The sequence below is a fragment of the Alligator sinensis genome, unplaced genomic scaffold, assembly GCF_000455745.1.
Source record: "Alligator sinensis unplaced genomic scaffold, ASM45574v1 scaffold337_1, whole genome shotgun sequence".
Lineage (NCBI taxonomy): Eukaryota > Metazoa > Chordata > Crocodylia > Alligatoridae > Alligator > Alligator sinensis.
In genome coordinates, this window is record NW_005841927.1 from 2,594,027 (window position 1) to 2,611,361 (window position 17,335).

Sequence of the window (17,335 nt, forward strand, 5' to 3'; positions counted from 1 at the left end):
ATGCCTTCCCCAGACCAAGACCTAGCTGCTTCCCACGCTGCCCAGCCTAGGGGATGGAGTCTTGTGCAAACTCTGCTGTAGCCCCCCCTCCATGCGCTGCACACGGCGTCGTGCGTCTCTGCAGCCCTGGCGCGGGTGGGCGCGCTGCCCACGCTGCACGCAGAGCCTGTTCTACTGACTGCCTGGCACGGGGCTGCGTGACTGGCTCGCATCTGCTGCACCGGCTCAGTCGCTGCCCGGGTGGGGGTGGCCGATGGAGCTCCTTCCACTGAATGATGCTGAAGGGTGTCCCAAGCATCTCTCCTTAATCCCCCTCCCCCCCCTTGCTCCTGCAGACCCATGGCCCTGGGGTCCAGCCTGTCCCCTGTGTGACCCAAGGAGCAGGGTCATGCATCTGCATCCCCTCTGCACCCCGAGGGTGGAAGGTGCCTGTTCCTTGCCCTGCCGGGATAACAATGTGCCTGTTCCAGACATGGGCATCCTGCTCCCTGCACGTGGAGGGCCCTGCTGCCGCCCGCACCGCCTCGCACGCCGCGTCCCTTCCATGCGTGGCCAGCTGCCTCCTGTGCCTCTGTTCTCCAAGCTTTGGCTCGGGGCCTGCTGAGCGGGGACCATGCAAATGCTGCCTGCAGCCTGTGGCCGCCCTCACAACAGGCCTCACTGTTCTCTTATGCAAAATGTGTGCCTGGGCCGGCCAGCGTGGGAGAACCTCTCAGGGCGTCTCCTGCAAAGGTTCGCCCTTCCTGCCTGCCCCAGGGGAAGGGAATCCCTGAGGCTGGGCTGTGGCTCAGCCCCTTTGCCTTGCAGTCCTGCAGGATGGAGCCTTTTGAACCAGGAAAGCCCAAAGCAAAAGGATGAATGCTCTGTCAGCAGCATTCCCTGTGCTTCATGGTCACATTAAAAAGGGGAAGGGGGGGGCAGAAGAGCCCCACCACGGGAGGACGTTTGTTGTGGGGGAGCAGGACCCCCCTATGGCAGACCTTTTGCTGATGTTCAGGATCTGTCTCTGTAGCCAGAAAGAAAACATCTGGCCTGGAGTATCATCTCCCAGAGCCATGTGCATCTTGTTAGCACTCAACACCTGTCCAGCCCCAGCACCATGCAGCCTCAGGCTGATCCACCTGCTCTGGAGTAGGTCATTTGGCCACTGAAATGCACCCACTTCAGGGGTGGAACAGAGTAGCTGCGGAAGAGCATCCTTGCCCCTCATTTTTAGAAGGCAAATGAACTAGGTGAGTATCTCTCCATTGCAGGAAGGGGTGAGAGCGAAGGAAGCGCCCAAGGCAGTGCAGCTGGAATCTGCCCTGTAGCGTTCCTGGCTCCCAGACTTGTGCTCTGGCCGTCGTCTCTGGATTAGAACAACAGGGATTTTTTTATTTGTGCGGGGAAGAAAAGCACCTACCAAAGGCTGAATTTGGTCAGCACCCCTAAGTTGAATAGCCAGCGCTGCCTCCTGGCAAACCTGAAGCAGGAAGCATTTGGGAATCTGCCGAGAAGTGTGGGGAAGATGGCACCTGTGGCATCGCAGCCCCAGCACAAAGCCCAGCCACGTGACCCGTGCTTACTCAGAGGGAAGAATTCCACCCACAGCATCCTCCAAGACATCCAGTCCCATCTGCTCCTCTGGGCTCGCCCATGCGAGGGGGCCAGGCCAGCCTAGCGACAACACGGGATCTCACGGAGCAAGGGCTGCTGGCTGTCGATGCTCCCTGCAGAAGCTGGGCAGAACCGACGTGCTCGTGACAGCAGTGGCATGGCTCGGGTGGGCGACGGAGGCTCTCTGCAGCTCGTTACGATGCAGAGCGCAGGACCGGCTAACTCCTGACCTCCGCTGACCGCCTGCCAAAGGTGGTGGGGAGATGCACGTGTGTAGAAATATAGAGCATCCTTCTTGCTGGACATGGCTCGAGGTGGCGTGACCCAGGCGTTGCAGATGGCTCTTTCCTGGAGGGCTCATGGACCCGATCTCCCTGGGGTGGCTGGATCCGCTCCCCAGGAGTGACACGCACAGAGCTAAAGGCTCCAAGCCTCAGGGTGGGTGGGGAGGCAATGAGTGCCCGTATGTTCCCTCCCCATCTCCTTCCTTTGTCCCCCCAGGGTCCATGAGCCGTACCCCTTCTTCCCAGAGGAGCGGCCGTTCGAATCTTGTGGTGCTCGTGGCTGAGATGCCAAGGTCCGCGGATGCAGGGATGCTGCTGCGGCTGCCAACCAGCTCTCGACAGTGCAGCCATTGCCATGGCAACTGCCTCGGCACCAGCTCCTCCGCGGAGGAGACGGTCCCTGCCACCCTCCGCCTGGCAGGGGCCTGATGGAGAGGGGGATGCCCATCTCCTGTCCCCTTGCCAGAGCTGGGCTTTGTCTCCCATCCGTGGTCTGCGGCTCTGCCTTGCTCTGGGAGGGGGATGGGAAGGAAGCAAAAAAAACCCCCCAAAAACTCCCTTGAGAGAGAGAGTGGCTGGAAAGGGGGAGCCGGACAGATCGGGGACCAGAGTCATGGCCAAGCTGGATCTTCGTGGTGCCCGGAGCCAGCAGCAGCTGCAGATGTCAGCGGGCATCAAGGTGCTTGGCAAACTTCAGGATGGGGGAGAGCGTGTCTGACAGCCCCGCTGGTGTGGGGCATGACGGGACAGCTCCTGCCAGGCTATTGCAGGGCAGACTCCCAGGAGAGCATGGCAGGCGGGTTATCCCCATGCTGGGGGCTGCCTGAGGCTTTCAGCCTTTGTGAAGAGGAAGGGCTTCCTCCAGAGAGGATGGGCTCTTCCTCACCCAGCCACAAAGACCCAGGGCCTTGCCCCTCATGGGCTGAAGTGTGACCAGCTCTCTGGGATGGACTCCGAGCTCGGGGCCGTCGGTGCCAGGTGCCCAGCCACTGGCCTGCTGTGTCCTCATCCCTGGAGATGCCCTAACAGCCCCCATGGATTCCTGCCTGCCCCGAGCAAACCATGCTGCTCCCAAACCGAGTGCGAGGGGTGGTGAAAGGCCATGCATAGCCAGGGCTGAGGGCGCTTCCAGGGGCAGAGCTGCCTCATTTGGCTCTCCTGGGGCATGCTGTCAGGAGGAAGGAGTGCTCCGGGCACGGGCACTGGCTTGAAGTGGACAGCAAGCAGATGCAATCGGGAGTCGTTCCTCTCCGTGCTCCGGACCGTATCCTCTGCTAAGGGGTAGAAGCTACTGGTGTTCGGAGGGAAATGTCCCTGCCAGGCCTTTGAGCTCTCTGAAGCGGAGCAGGGGACAGATGGACTCTGCTGTCTTAGCTGCTTGGCACCTGGACCCCGGGTGGCCGCCTGACTCCCCCAGACCCATGCAGTGGGCTGGTCACTCTGCCAGCTAGGGCAAGCAAAGCATTTGGGTCCGGGTGGGCTCAAACTCTCTGCTAACTTCTGGGTGGTGTTTTGGCCTGGAATTTCTGCTGACTTCCACCGAGCATCTGGTAGCTCAGCCGCCTCCATAGCTAAAAGTTACCAGCTCAAATCCCACGTCCCAGGGCGAGGTCTGGTCACAAGGGCAGATGCCACAGTGCAGACTGTGTCACTGTGGCCCGGCCCAGCCCACGGCTTTTCAGAGAGGCATGAGAAGCCCTGATGCCCTGGAATAAGCCAAGCAGAGCGGCAGAGGAGGAAACAAGCCAGGCGGAGAGGAGTGAGGAGATGACGGGTGAGCTGCCAAGATGAGTAGTGCTGCAAAGCCATCAGTTGCTCCGGATGTGCCAGGCTTGGGAGACGCATAAAGCTGGGATCCGGTTTTCTCTCTCTCGGTCTCCAGACAAACTCCAACAGCCTGTTCTCGCTGAAGGAGAGAGCGGAGGCCAGGGCCGTGTCCATCTGGCTGGTCATCTGCCACTCCGTTAATTAGCAGCCCATGGGCAAGGCTGCATGGGAGCGATGAAGGGGTATTCGGTGCTGATGCCCCCTCTGCCCATACAGTTGCTGACCTGAGACCGCGTGATGGGGTGCAGGAGTCAAGTTGTGGTGTCTGCATCGGCCACCCTATAGACAAGTGTCAGAGCTGCCCACTCAAAATCCTCCTGTCTGAGACGTGGCCGCTCCGTCCCATGCAGCATGGCCCTTGGCAGGATGGAAAACGCAGGATAAAATGCTACTACTGCCCCTAGCTAATGGAGTTGCCCCTTTAGCCCAAGGGAGAGATCTGCGCTGTGGAGCGGGAAGCTTTGGGCTGCGTCCCAGCGGTGACTTGTGACTAGTGGGAAGGATCTTTCCTGACTGCCATTTCCACCCCCGCGCTGCTGGCTGCTTACGCCTTTGCTCCTTCGCTAACCCTCCAAGGTAGGGGATGGCGCCCATTTTGGGAGCCCCTGAGACCCGGCTTTCTCTCTCTGGAGTTAATTGAGCCATAAACAGGTGCTATAGAAGGGCAAAGAGTCAAGTGAGACAATTCAGGCGCTCTGCACTGTAGGCACATGCCCATATCTCCTGGAGCAAAGCACTGTTTGTCTTGCCTCTGTCTTATGGGTGGGGAAACTGAGGCATGAGCTTGAATACGAGCCTTGCCTGTACTTGAAGAGTGACACAGAGCTGCAGGTGGGACCTGGTACCCTGCCTCCACCCCGCACTTAACCAAGAAGATGGTGCTGCTCTGCCTGTAGCTGCCCATCACCTGCTGTGCTGCAGCCCTCTGCTCCCTGCCACCGGCTCCAGCCTGACTCTGCCCAGAGCAGACGGGTGTCTCCTTGGGCCAGGCCCTGAGACCTGACTCGCAGCATCTCTGCCCTACAAACGGTGTCCTCGAGAGGTGGCCCACATCAAGCCTGGCTCCCATCAGCCCCGTGGGAGTGCGAGGCCTCTCTTCCCCCACCCCCTGCTGCTGAGCGATGGGGCCAATCCAGCATGGGTTGCACCCAGAAAGATTGGCTCAAAAGGGGAGGGTTTTAAAAGCATGGCCCTGATGTCTGGTGTCTGCACCTTTTGGGGTGATTTTTAGATATATTTTTCCTCTCAGCAGTTGTAAAGATGAAGGAATCCCTCATTTGTGTGTGTGTTTAGGGGGTGAAAGCTGCGATTAACTTTTAATCGCTCATTTTGGGCACTGGGGTTTGCAGGTAAAGCGAGGTGTTACCACAAGTGCCTGAGGAGCTGGCATCGGTGCCCTCCTGCCTGGGACTCTCGCCCGCAGCAGCACTCAGGCCCTGCGCTGGCTCTGGCTAGCTGGGGATGATCCCCAGTGACCGCTAACGAGCCGTCTCCTTCCCTGCCCGGTTTCTCCTCTAGCCGCTGGATGCGCTCGACCTTTGGCACCCTCCAGGGGCCTGAGCCTTCACAGCAGCCCCTCCTTGCCGGGGGCAAGAGCCCCTGATGCCTGTGGGTGCCACCCCACCCCCCGGTGCAGCGAGAGAGCCAGGAGACAGTCAGCTTCCAGGGGATTACAGCGCTATTAGAACTGACTGTGTCAGGTGCTTACTGCAGGCTTCCTTGCTAAGCAGATCTGGGGTCAGTGCTGCCCAGCCTGCCTGCAGCCCCTAAGGTGAGTGCCTGCGGGCACAGTGTCAAGGTGCTCTGCTCTCCGCCTCCACCCAGCGGAGGCCGGTGCTGCCATCTCGTGGCCCGCTTGGCCCTTTGCAGACGGCTCCAGCTGGTCGCAGCAAGAAAGCCGCTTGCCCTCCAGCCCAGGCGTGGGGGACCTGGGTGAGACCAGGCTGAGACATGCTCTCCGAAGACTGTCCCATTGCATTCAACTCTGACATTTCCAGACGGGGCTCCTGAGGTCAGCTCTTTTGGTGCATGCTGTGATGGCCCCAGTCTCAAATGCTCCTCAAGGGACATCCGCCCAGCCAAGCAAAGGGCTGTTGGCACCACGTTGCTAGTGCTCCCATGCGTACTGCATCTAGCTAGCATGGGTCGTGGGAGCAGGGAAGACATGGGAACACCATCAGTTGAACTGCTGGACCCTGGGAGCCTGGCATCTGGTTAGTGGCCTGTCCTGAAGCTTGTCTTGCCGCAGTTTGGCCATCTCCTAGATTGCTCTAATGCTTGCTGCGGTTGTGCCTTCATTTTGCTGCATGGACTTAACTCTGCGAGCATCCCCTGGGAAGAGGGGGAGCAGTGGGGGAATTGCAGACAGTGCATCTGTTTGCGGTGTGCAGGAGGTGGGCATGTGCCATACTCTAGTGGTGGGGGCAAGCTGGTGGGAGGTGGGCTGATCTCTTCGGTTACGGGGGCTTCTGGTGACCTTGCCGGTGTGTGCCCAATCTGTGGCATTGGCATACTGATCCTGGAGCCTCGCCTGGTCTCCCACGGCTCTCTGTATGCCCATCGCCTAGCTACATCCACGGGGCTTGTCTGTATTAACTTTACAAGTGGGAAGTGGGGTGGGAAACACAGGTGACGAGACTTGCCTGAGGTCTTCCTGGCAAGTTGGTGGCATAGGTAGGTGTGGAGCCCCTGTAAGCTTGAAGCCCAGCTCCCGGGGGATCCGGCTGGGGTGCTAGTGCCTCGGATGTGTGCTGCCCTTTGCAGAGTCGGTCATGGGAAAGCACAACAGCAAGCTGGCCCCTGAGGTGCTGGAGGACCTGGTGAGGTGCACGGAGTTCAGCGAGCAGGAGCTCAAGCAGTGGTACAAGGGCTTCCTCAAGGACTGTCCCAGTGGCATCCTCAACCTGGAGGAGTTCCAGCAGCTCTACATCAAGGTACGTGGAGAGCGGTGGTGGCCGGGCTGTGACGGTGACTCGCTGGGGTCCTGGAGAAGTTTGCTCTGGGCTTGCGTGATGGCTGCTCAGTGTCAGCCCCGCTGTACGGGAGCACCTGGTCGTTGTGGCCTGGGGATTCGAAGGCGGCTGGAGGTGATGCTGGCTGCACTGCTCCCTGTTGTGCTGGTGGCTAAGGGAGCTGTCCTCCCTCTGCCATAGTGGGATCAGGTGGATGTTTGACCTTGGCCTGTAGACATCAAGGTCCAGGGAAGGGATGGGAAGGAAGGCCAATGTTGGGTGGCGAGGGGTGCCCTGAGCTCATTACTGAAAACAGGGGGCTGATATGGTGCAGACTGTGGGGACAGTAACTGTTGGAGACCACCCAGTGATCAGGTTGAAAGCCAAGGGATTGGATGACCTTAGATGAGTCCCTGGTCCAAGGTACAGGTTGCCTTTTGGTACTGAGGCTTTTGGAGGTGAATCTCCTGTTTTTTAGGATGAGAGAGGACTCACTACTGTCTATAGCTGGCACAAGTAGCTTTTAGCTGGACTATTGCAATGCTGTAGCTCTAGTTGCATCGGGTGCCGGGCTGGAGCCCTAGACCACCTGGGTGTGCTGGCACCGAGCCTGTCCTGGTGCTTTTTTTCAAAGGCTGCAATACTTAACTGTCCCATGAGAGCGAGATCATGCGGGCCCAGCTGCACCCTCGGCCACCAGCCGGTATCAGCAGAGGCTGATGTCCCTTGGTTTTGCACTGATGGAAATCAGCCATTTTGGCATTTCGGATGAGTTTCAAATCTAGATGAGCCTCTTACTATGTTGGGAGGGCTGACGAAAGCCTCAAAGCATGCAGTTCTGTCGGCCCTGCCTAGGCGTCTACTGAGAATCCACCGGGTCCAAAATAATCCCATGCTGTGCAAAAAAGCACTTCCTTTCGGATTGGAAGTGTGGATCTCCATGGCCACAAGATGTGGTGGAAGCTGACGGCTTAGCCACATTCACAAAGGGGCTGGACACAGTTTTGGAGGAAAAGGCCATCAGGAGCTATTGAGCAGGGGAGTGGGGGGGACAGCCTCTGAATGACAACTTCCTAGATGTTAAATGCTGGAGGCTGCAGTTGAGAGGAGCAGGAGGGGGGGAAAAACCCTGGTCAGGCCTGGTTCACGCTCCCTTTCAGCATCCTGTCTCTGCCACGGTGTGACACGGGAGACTGGGCAAGATGGTCCTGTGGTCTGACCCAGTCGATGGCAATTCTTATGAACTTATGTCGGTGCAAATATTGCTCCTTTCTTTTTCTTTTCCTTTTTTTTCTTCCCCTCCTATTGGCTTGCTATTGGGAGAGAATAGCTCTGCATCCTTGCACGTGTAGTTAATGTTCACCCTCTGCCCTTGCAGTATCTGCCTTGCTTTTAGTCCTCTTCTTTCCCCGTAGTTTTTCCCTTATGGAGATGCCTCCAAGTTTGCCCAGCATGCCTTCCGCACTTTTGACAAGAATGGCGACGGGACAATTGATTTCCGGGAGTTCATCTGTGCCCTGTCTGTCACCTCCCGGGGAAGCTTTGAGCAGAAACTCAACTGGGCCTTCGAGATGTACGACCTTGACGGAGACGGGAAGATAACCCGCTTGGAGATGCTGGAGATCATTGAGGTACTAAACCGTCCTGCTGGCTCTGACCGGAGAGGGTGGGATGGACTTGGGTCTCGCGGCCGGGCCGTCGCAGTGGCAGGACGGTGGGGTGAAGCTGATCGATGAAATGCCAGCTCCTCTCTGTGTTGGCAACTCGCAACTGCTGAAATGCCACGTCTCCTCGGGGCTCAGCCACCCTTTTCCAAACTGGCCTGACTTTCCTCCACCCCTCATGAGTACAAAGCCCCCATTCTCAAGCCCGAAGTCAGCTCTGGGGACAACGGTCTATGCTTGGGTCATAAACCTGGTCCCTGAAGGGCCACGCTCTCTGCTGGTGCAAGTTAGTGCCGCTCTTTAGATGACACGTTGCAGCTGCAGAGCAGCTAAGCTCTGACTTTATAGACACGGGCACAAGCCTGGGTTGAAGGCTGTTCCCAGGCAACCCCGATGTAAATGGACCTTCAGGCTGAATTGCTGAAGGCAGCCAGTGGAGATACCAGACGCATCCCTCCCTGGCCGTCTGTTGGCCATACGAGCTGCTGCACTCTGCTAACTCAGTGGGTCTTCACGCCAGAGCAGATCTCTGGCTTAGTAGAGCAATACTTTACTCCCATGTACGTAACGGTGTCTCCCAAAGGTGTCGGGGAAGAGATGGTGAAACACGGAGGAATCCTGTCTCCAAGGGCAGGTCCCTCCTGGGTGTGGAGGGGACTGGGACTGGCACGTCACTCCCCTCCTCTCTGTCCTCCCTGCCTCAGGCCATTTACAAGATGGTGGGAACCGTTATCATGATGCGGATGAACCAAGACGGGCTGACACCCCAGCAGCGCGTCGACAAGATCTTCAAGAAGATGGACAAGGACAAGGACGACCAGATCACCTTGGAGGAGTTCAAGGAGGCGGCCAAGAGCGACCCCTCCATCGTCCTCCTCCTGCAGTGCGACGTGCAGAAGTAGAGCCCCTGGGGGCCTACCTGGACTGCCCACGACATCCCCATCGCCATCCCCCCACAGCCATGTCCCTCCCACCCTGCGCCCCAGAGCCGCGCGCTCGCCTCCCCGAGGCACAGTTCTTCCTACCTGCAGCCTTCCGCGCTCCGCGCCCCTCGCAGACTGCCCGCGACACATGCCAAGTCATAGCCCTTCGAACGCCCTCTCCTTTGGAAACTCCCCGCCGCGGATCTTCTGTCCCTCGACCCTACTGGCACATCCTGCAGCCCAGCTACTCTTTCGCCCCTCGGGTTTCCCCCATACCGGCTTGGGTCTCCTACAGACACAAACCTTCCCACCTCAGAGCCTGAAACTGGACTGTCCGAGGCAGCGTTGACCCCGAATGGACGACCTCGGGCTTTCCAGCTCCCTGCGACTGAAGGCAAAGACCCCCCCTTCCCTCTTTCCCCAGCTGTTGTCTTGTTCCATGCGTTTTCAGCCCCAGCTGCCTGCTGCTGTCTGGTGCTGTTGGATGCTAAGTTTTTATAAAGCAGCAAATTGCCCCTTCCTTAATGCTGACTATTCGTGATGCCCCAAAAGAGTCTGGAGCTCCCCCTAATGCGAGTCCCAGCCTTCTTCCCACCCAGTATTCAGCCCTTTCCTGGGACCCAAACTGACTTAGCAGCTGTTCTGCTGGGGCTTGGCCCTGGCTGAGCCCAGCCACTGCTTACACTGATAAGAGGGCTGCTGTTTTAGTGTCCCCTCTTCCATTTTTAGCTTTTCAGCCTCTCCTTTCCCTGCCACGAGCAGCCGGGGTGGGTGTCGGGCTCCCAGAGATGAGGGAGCTCGAGGTATGTGTGGAGAGGTTAGGAAACGGCTGGGGGCAGGAACCCCCGCACCCCTGCAAGCCGGCAGCTCGGGGCTTCGCCGTACACCACAAATGCTGCTTTTCTTTCTAAACTTGTCTGTGTTTCAAGACCAGGAAGAAGCCAAGCTCGCACCCCGGCCCTCCACTCCCAGGCTGGCCAGAAGTCCAAGCCACCAGCAGTCGTCCACGGGCTGAGGGAAGGGCTGTGGATGCCAACTGTGCCAGCCTGAGGCACCCCCAGGTAAAGTCCGTGGTTCACCTGGTCTCCACAGCACCTTACTAGGGGCGCTGGCACATTGGGGCAACTCTTATGTCCAAACAGTACCCTCTCCCTTGGGTGATGGAGAGCAAGTGTGTTGATACCAACACACAATGGGAACATCTGGGCAGGTTGGCACGAGGGTGGGAAGGATGGGAAGGCTGTAGGTCCCTGCTAGGGGAAGGCATCATCTCCAGACACGGCATGGTTTCTGGGGCAGCCTCATTGAAAGGGTCTCTCGCTCCAAGGAGGGCTGGAAGGGGGCGTAGGGGTTGTTGGAAGGTAAGGGGAAAGGCTGGCGCAAGGCATCGTGGAAGGAAGGTTTTGGTGGGTAGGTGATGGGCTGAGAGCTGGGATGCTCGGAGGGTAGGGAGGAGAATGGGAGCAGTGGCCTGTACAGGATCGTGCAATGGTAGAGACCGCCCAGCCCAGCCTCTGCCAGCTCCGCCTGCGCTGCCTTTTCCCCAGAGAAGGTCTGCAGACATAGGACCGACTTTCACACAAGAAACTGTTCACTGCACCTCCCCTCCCCAGCCTGCTGCCTCTGCCCCTCTCTGCCCCTGGACAGACATTTCTTCACAGGTGTTACCTAGTCTGCTTGTTGTGGTTTGATTATTGTAATAACTGTTAGAAACCCGTGGAGTTGTTCTATTTTTTTAAATGAAAAATAAAGGTGTCCCATACAAAGATTTCCCTTGAGTGGTGATTTAATTTGGGGGCATGCTTCTCTGCCCTGTTGGCTCCCTGGGGGTTGCGATGAGGTAGGTGCCTGCTAGGCTGAAAGCTGCTGCGGGCTGGTTTGGAAGCCCAGATCCCAGCCCCCAGATGAAAGTGGAGGGTAAAGGGTTGAGTGTAAAGGTCTGTGATCCACCGTGGAGCACCCCAAGCAGTGGAAGCACAAGCATGTGGCCCTGTATCCCACCCATTTGAATGGCCCTCTCTGCCGGGCGCCTTGCCTCAGCACTGCGCGGGGTTCTGGATGTCCTGGCTCCTGCCAGCCTCCACCTCCGGTCAGCTTTTTTTTATCCCCGTTCATCTACAAAATCCTGATTAAATGGCTCCAGTTCCTGGCTGTCACCCCTTGTTTCCCTAGCCATCCATCACAGAAAGGAGCTCCTGGGGAAGAGGCTGCTGAAGGAGCGGTACAAAGCGCCAGCAGCAGCTGGCTGTACGCCTTGGGATGGGCCTGTCTTGCTCCACCACTGTTTCCGGCTCCAGGGAACTTGGGGACCGGCATAGCCCAGCGTGAGGAAACATTGCCCTCGGCTGTAAAGCACACGCTCGTGGTCCATCCCTGCCTGCCGAGCGGAGGGTGCGTGGCCGATGAGTGAGAGGTGCCAGGGCCGTTGCTCCTGGTGTCTCCTCCCATGCATCTATTTGAGCTCTCAACCTCTAATTGGGGTGAAGCAACATTCATCTCATGCTCTTAACTCAAAGCTACATCATGGCCCAACCTGGGTCAAGCTTCTGGAGACATGAGCCGCACCTTTATTCTGCTCCAGGGGTTTGACTGGGCTGCAGGACGGGGTGGGCTGTGGGCTCTTTGATAGCTATGAGTTGCCGCAGAGATACTTTTGGAGTGGGACAGGCCCAGAAGGCAGTTCCCTAGCCTGCTTTCACACCGGTGCGACCCAGGATGGGGACATGGCACCTCCCAAGGCACCGGAGCTGAGCTGCAGGAGGGAGTGGGGCTTCCCCAGAGCTGGTGTAGGGGCAGGCTGCATAGCTGGAGAGGAGCTAATTGCACGTAAAACAGGGCTTGATTGGTTCCCAAGAGCCTGGCTTGGGCTGCAGACATGGCAATTGCCTTGTTTCTGCTCCAGTGAGTGCTCCATTATAGCTTCCAGGAGGGATGGCAGCAGCCCGAACCCCAAGCAGCCAGACATCGCCCCCTTGACGGAGCTGTGGGGCAGTGGCAGAGGAGGTAGGCTCCACAGCAGTGTCTCCACGGTCAGCTGCCGAAAGGTAATTTCCCCCCCCTCCTCCTGCACCACCACCATCCTCTGGTGTAGCCTTCCCATAGCCCCCTGCATGGGGGTCCTTCCCTCTATAGCTCAGCCTGAAACCTGAGCATAAATTGGTTGAAGAGGTGGGAAGAGGACCCAGATGTCCTACACCCCAGCAGCAGTCGATAGCCAAGCCAGCTGATTTTTTATCTTTTATTTTTCACAGTTTTCCTTGGAAAAATGCAATGACTTCAAAATGAAAGCACGGTGGTGGGAGTCTGCCTGCTTCAACTGTTAGTGATGGGTGAAAGGCCAAACAAATCATGTCCACGCTGTCATTTTGGCCAGCCAGGACTGGAACGTCTCGGGGGTTTGACCTTTCTAAGACGATATGAAATGGCAGCTTGCCGGTTCAGTAGTTTCAAACCAAACTGGTAGGGTCTCTGTTTCATGCAAAACTGAAAAACATGGCTTTTCTCCACTTGTCTGGAGTGAGAACAAACTTTGAAAGGCCTGGAGTTCCCAAATCCCCACTTCCAGCTGGTTGCAGCCAGTAGATGTTTCTTCTCAAGCTACCCCTCCTTCCGCCCCTCTGCCGCTGTGTTCACACCACCGCTGGCGTCTCTGGCTTTCTACCCCTCCTGCCTGGCCTGGGCACCCAACTCTTGTCACACCCTGCGCTGTACGGAGCTTGCTACCACCCACGTCTCTGACTTGCTTTGCATTGGGTGCAGCTCGGAGTTTATTGCAAACCCAGTTTGTCAGCTCCTGGAGCAGCCACGTGCCTGGAAAGGAAGCTGTTTAGCATCAAGGACATCACGGTCCAGACCCAATCACAGCAAGGGAGGAAAGCCAAGGCAGCTCTTTTGCATGGCAGCTTCCCCTGACTTCCGCCTGTGTAGTCATCAACACCCGTTTCTCTGCCAGGTGAGGTCTTTGGAACCAGGCAGGGTGTGTGCGGCTTGTACTGCTTTGTTCACACCTACAGGGCAGTGCTCCAGTGAGGCTAGACTTGGTGAGGATGTGTCCCCAGGCCCCTGGATCTGGGGAGTGCCTGCTGCTGGCTGTTTGGGTAACTTGCTAGACATCCTCAGACGTGCCAGATAGACCCTGTATTGCTTCAAGAGCCAGAGCATCCCTGAGGATGTGGGAGGGTGGCACTCCCCTGGCCTCCCCAGCAGTGGGAGCATCAGAGGCTGAGATCAGCCACAGGCTTGGCCCCCTGATGCTGCAACTGCGAGGTCCCCAAGGGACCAAACGAGAATGTGCCCCGTGGTGTGAGGCTGCTGGGAGGGGTAGGGCCAGGGCTGTATCTAATGCCCCCTCTCCTTTGCAGGCTGCTACCATGAGCAGTAGGTTGAATTCATCCCACCCTGCAGGCTGCTGTCGGGACACCCCCTTCCGGCTGCAATCAGGTGCTCTGAAGTGGCCCTGGGACCCCGGGAGGACCTCCCAAGGGGGGCGGATGCAGGCTGGCCAACATGGCAATGCTTGACCGCCTGCGCGCACAGCCTGGCAGTTCAAAAACAAACACGATCAAATGGGGTACTCTAACGACATGAATGCATGCGAGTGCAGTGAAGCGCGGACTACGGAGCACCTGCTTGTTTGCCGGCTCCTTGGTGAGACCCGGACGAAGTAGGAGCTCACCGCAGCAAGGGCAAGAGCTGTCACTTGTGCACGACTCTGGATAAGCATCTTGTTATGACAAGGACACAAGAAGAAGATGATCCAGGTTGTTAGGGGGCCCAGCAATGATGGTACCACCACAATGGTCTAATATGATGGTTACCAACCTGTGGTCCAAGCTGCAGTGGCAAAAGATCCTGATAAGGGCACATCATCCTCATGGCTCATGCGTGAGGGCTTTTTTGAGGCCTGCAGTAGCCAGTTGGTCACACCCACTCCAGGTACCACCAACCTGATGTGTCCCTCCACCCCAAAAAGCCAGCAGGAGCTATTCTAAAAGCTCTAGGGAATGTAGTTAATGGGAGGCTGCATCTATGGGACCCTTCAGTCTGGGAGCAGGTGGAGGGAAGGGCAAACTGGCATGCAGGCCTGGGTTTCTGGTTTGCAAGGGATGGATGGATGCCAGCTAGAGGTGATGCTAGACAGAGGTAGGGTGAGTCCAGGAGACATCTTCTGGGAAGGGACTGCTGTGTACATGGACATGGAGGGAGCTCTCGCTGCTCCAGGGGAGTTGAAAGAGCCCCCATGGGTTTGTCCTGTAAGCACTGGCTGCTAGCAGCACCCAGCCCAACATTTCTGATGGAGCTGGAGAAGCAAATGGATCAACCTAAATGAACAGCACCCTGCAGGCCCCTCTGGGAAGCTGTGAGTATCACCCCATTGTTCCCCTGGGGAAGTGGAGGCCCAGGGATCTATTTGAATTAAAAAGGCCGTGGGCCTAGCCCACTGGAGGCCCAGGGAGGTGAATGCACTTGCCTGGGGTCATACAGTGAGTCAGTGGCAGAGTCAGGACTGCCCTGGCTCCCCCCTCACACCAGTGCTTGCTCCCATACAGTGCTTCTCCCTAGTGGCAGGAGCAGGGACCGGGAGTGAAACCAAGCCCGAGAGAGACTGCCAGCGGGGCCCTGCCTGCTCCAAACCCCTCTGGGGCTGTCCCTGGGAGAGGAACCGCTCCGCGTCCAGACCAGGAGACCCTCTGTACTAGGACCGTCTCCGACCGGCTTATAGGCCTCTCCTCCCGCTAGAGGGCAGTGGAAAATGCAGAATGCAGAGAGCTCCCAGTCACCCTGGCAGCTGCCACAGCCCGTGCCCGCTCCCCAAGGCCCCGCTGCCTCTTATGCCTCTGGCCTTTGTGGGAGTCAGCCAGCGGACAGCCCCCCCCAACCATCTCCCGTGAGCGGCCTGCAGCTCAGCTGCGCCCCTGGCCTGAGCAGCGAGTTCTGACCCGGGAACCAGTGACATTTGTACAGCATCGAGCACCGCCACGTCCCAAGTGCTGAACGGAGCTCCCGGAGGCTCCCGCAATATAAAAAACAGGGGCTGTATTGATGAGCGCCCCCAGCTGCTGCATTTTTCCTGCTCTTATGCCCCTCCTTTTCAACCTCCTTCCTCTTATCATTCGCTCTCTTCTCCCCACGCTGCCACCGCTCCCACGACACCAACTCGTTCAGAAAGCAATTGATGCCCAGTTGCTAAGGAACCGTTGAATTATTAGCATCTTAAAATGCTTTTGTTGCAGTAAGCAGGGCCTTGGCTCGCTGTCCTCGGCTGGAACATAGCGGGGAGGTGCCCGCACGGTGCCCTGCTTCAAGCCAGGATCCTAGCAAGGAACCTGAGGAGTGTGGATGCTGCTGCCTGGACAAACCCAGGGTTGTCCGGACCCTTTCTTATTCAGTTCCTATAGTGGGCCTAGGGCTGTATGGTGCTAGGCCTCTGCTTGCAGTGTACTGAAGATTTGCATCTGCCCTTGAAAAAGCTGGATGAGACCCAAAGCTGTGACTACATGGCACCTTTCAGGAACTCGGTCTACCAGCGCTTTGGCAGAGGCAGCAGCACCCATAGCAGCCTTAGTGTAGATGGGGTTCTGGCACCTTTCCTGCTATGACATCCAGACCTAGATGGCACAGCAGTGGAAGCACCTGTACCCCATACCCCGTTTGCACAAATGCTGGTCCTAGTGCTCAACGCAGGGAAAAGGCCCTGAAATCATAGCTGACAGGCGCCCTCAGAAGGCAGGTGGTGCCCAGAGCAGCGGGTAGGGGGCCTGCCTTCCTCTCTGGGCACCTGGCGTTTCGTTCACCAGGCTCACAGGTCCCCAGCTGGTGCAGGGAGCCAGCCGCTGCAGTGCTGCCCACCGGCTCCGCAGTAGGTAACGCAGTCATCTCCTCCTGGCTTTCATTGCAACGGTTCCCCGGGCTGGGATGAGTTATACAATCCTCCCTCGCAAATAGGAGTTGGAAATTTGGTGGGCGAGACTTTAAAGCTCTGCTCCTGCCAGTCTCTGAGCCTGGGGGGTGGGTTTAGTCGGAAGGGGTCCTGCAAACGCTAACGTGTGTGGTAACCCCTTAAAAAAGGCGCTTCCTAACTGCGTTGCTTGCTGTGTTATTCTGGGGCGGTGCCCATGCCTGGGTCCTGGCCAGCTGCCAAGGCTGCTGTTTAAAAGGGCAGTAATATAAGCTGTGGATTGAAATGCCTGGGCCCCTTCCAGGAGGGGGTAGGGCAGAGCTGCCTTCCCGCAGAGACTGCCCAGGCGCTTGGGTCCCTGCTGTGCATGGAGCTTCAGAAAGCCCCTTGCAAGGGGAGGTCCCTAAAAAACATGCAGGGAGGATGTCCGGAGCTGTTGGTCAAGCTGGCGATCAAGCAACCTCCAAAGCCCGCACGCAGCCTCTGCCCAGCTCTCTGTCCGAGGTGCCGGTTCGAGGTGGTGTTTCACCCAGTCCTAGTTGCTTTTCAGGATTTCAGGGGCAATCAGCTCAGCAGGTGATTAACCCCTCAGCTGCTGGCCAAATAGCATGCCAAACTGGCCTGACGGCTTGTTTGAATCCCGTGGGCAGGGAGGGCAAGCCTGGGCAGCAGGGCTGTGTGTGTTGTAAGGGGTCATGGCTGTGGCTCCTACCTGGCTGACTGTGACACGTGAGGCCCAGCCCCGGGTCTTCACTGGCTACAGAATGGACAGAAGTCGGAGGCTGGTGCCCTTAGCATCGGCCCAGTCTGGGGCTCTTTCCTTGGGTCTGTGACGGGGAAAGGACGGTCTCTCCCCTTGTGCAACTCTGTGCTGCCCAGTTTCCACCTCCACGGATGGCCCCTGGCTCTGGGTCGGGGACCAGCGTGTTTCACTGCCAGGAGGCTGCTGTCCCCCCAGGGCTCAGCCGGTTGGGGAGCGCCAATCTGTGACAGCGTGTGAGGGGTCGGGGCTAGAGCCTCACCTGATGCTGTATTGGTCTGTAGGTGAAACAGCCGAGGCCTAGGCCCTGCGTCCTCCAGCACAGGTGGAGCTCTGGGCTGGTCTTGCAGCACCGGGCAGGGACAGAGCATCTGCCCCATTCGCTGACCCTGCCCGAGATGCGCTGAGCCATCAGGGCACATTCAGCCCTGT

General features: G+C 58.0%; 1 protein-coding gene across 1 annotated transcript in view; it reads left to right on the forward strand.

Annotated features, from left to right (window-relative positions):
• Positions 1-10,071, forward strand: part of HPCAL4 (hippocalcin like 4) — an 11,346-nt gene extending 1,275 nt beyond the window's left edge. The window contains exons 2-4 of the mRNA XM_006019304.3: positions 6,471-6,640; positions 8,074-8,289; positions 9,027-10,071. Coding sequence (XP_006019366.1) covers positions 6,479-6,640; positions 8,074-8,289; positions 9,027-9,224 — 576 coding nt within the window. The 5' untranslated portion in view covers positions 6,471-6,478 and the 3' untranslated portion in view covers positions 9,225-10,071. The remainder of the gene's footprint in view (positions 1-6,470; positions 6,641-8,073; positions 8,290-9,026) is intronic.
• The last annotated feature ends 7,264 nt before the right edge of the window (positions 10,072-17,335 follow it).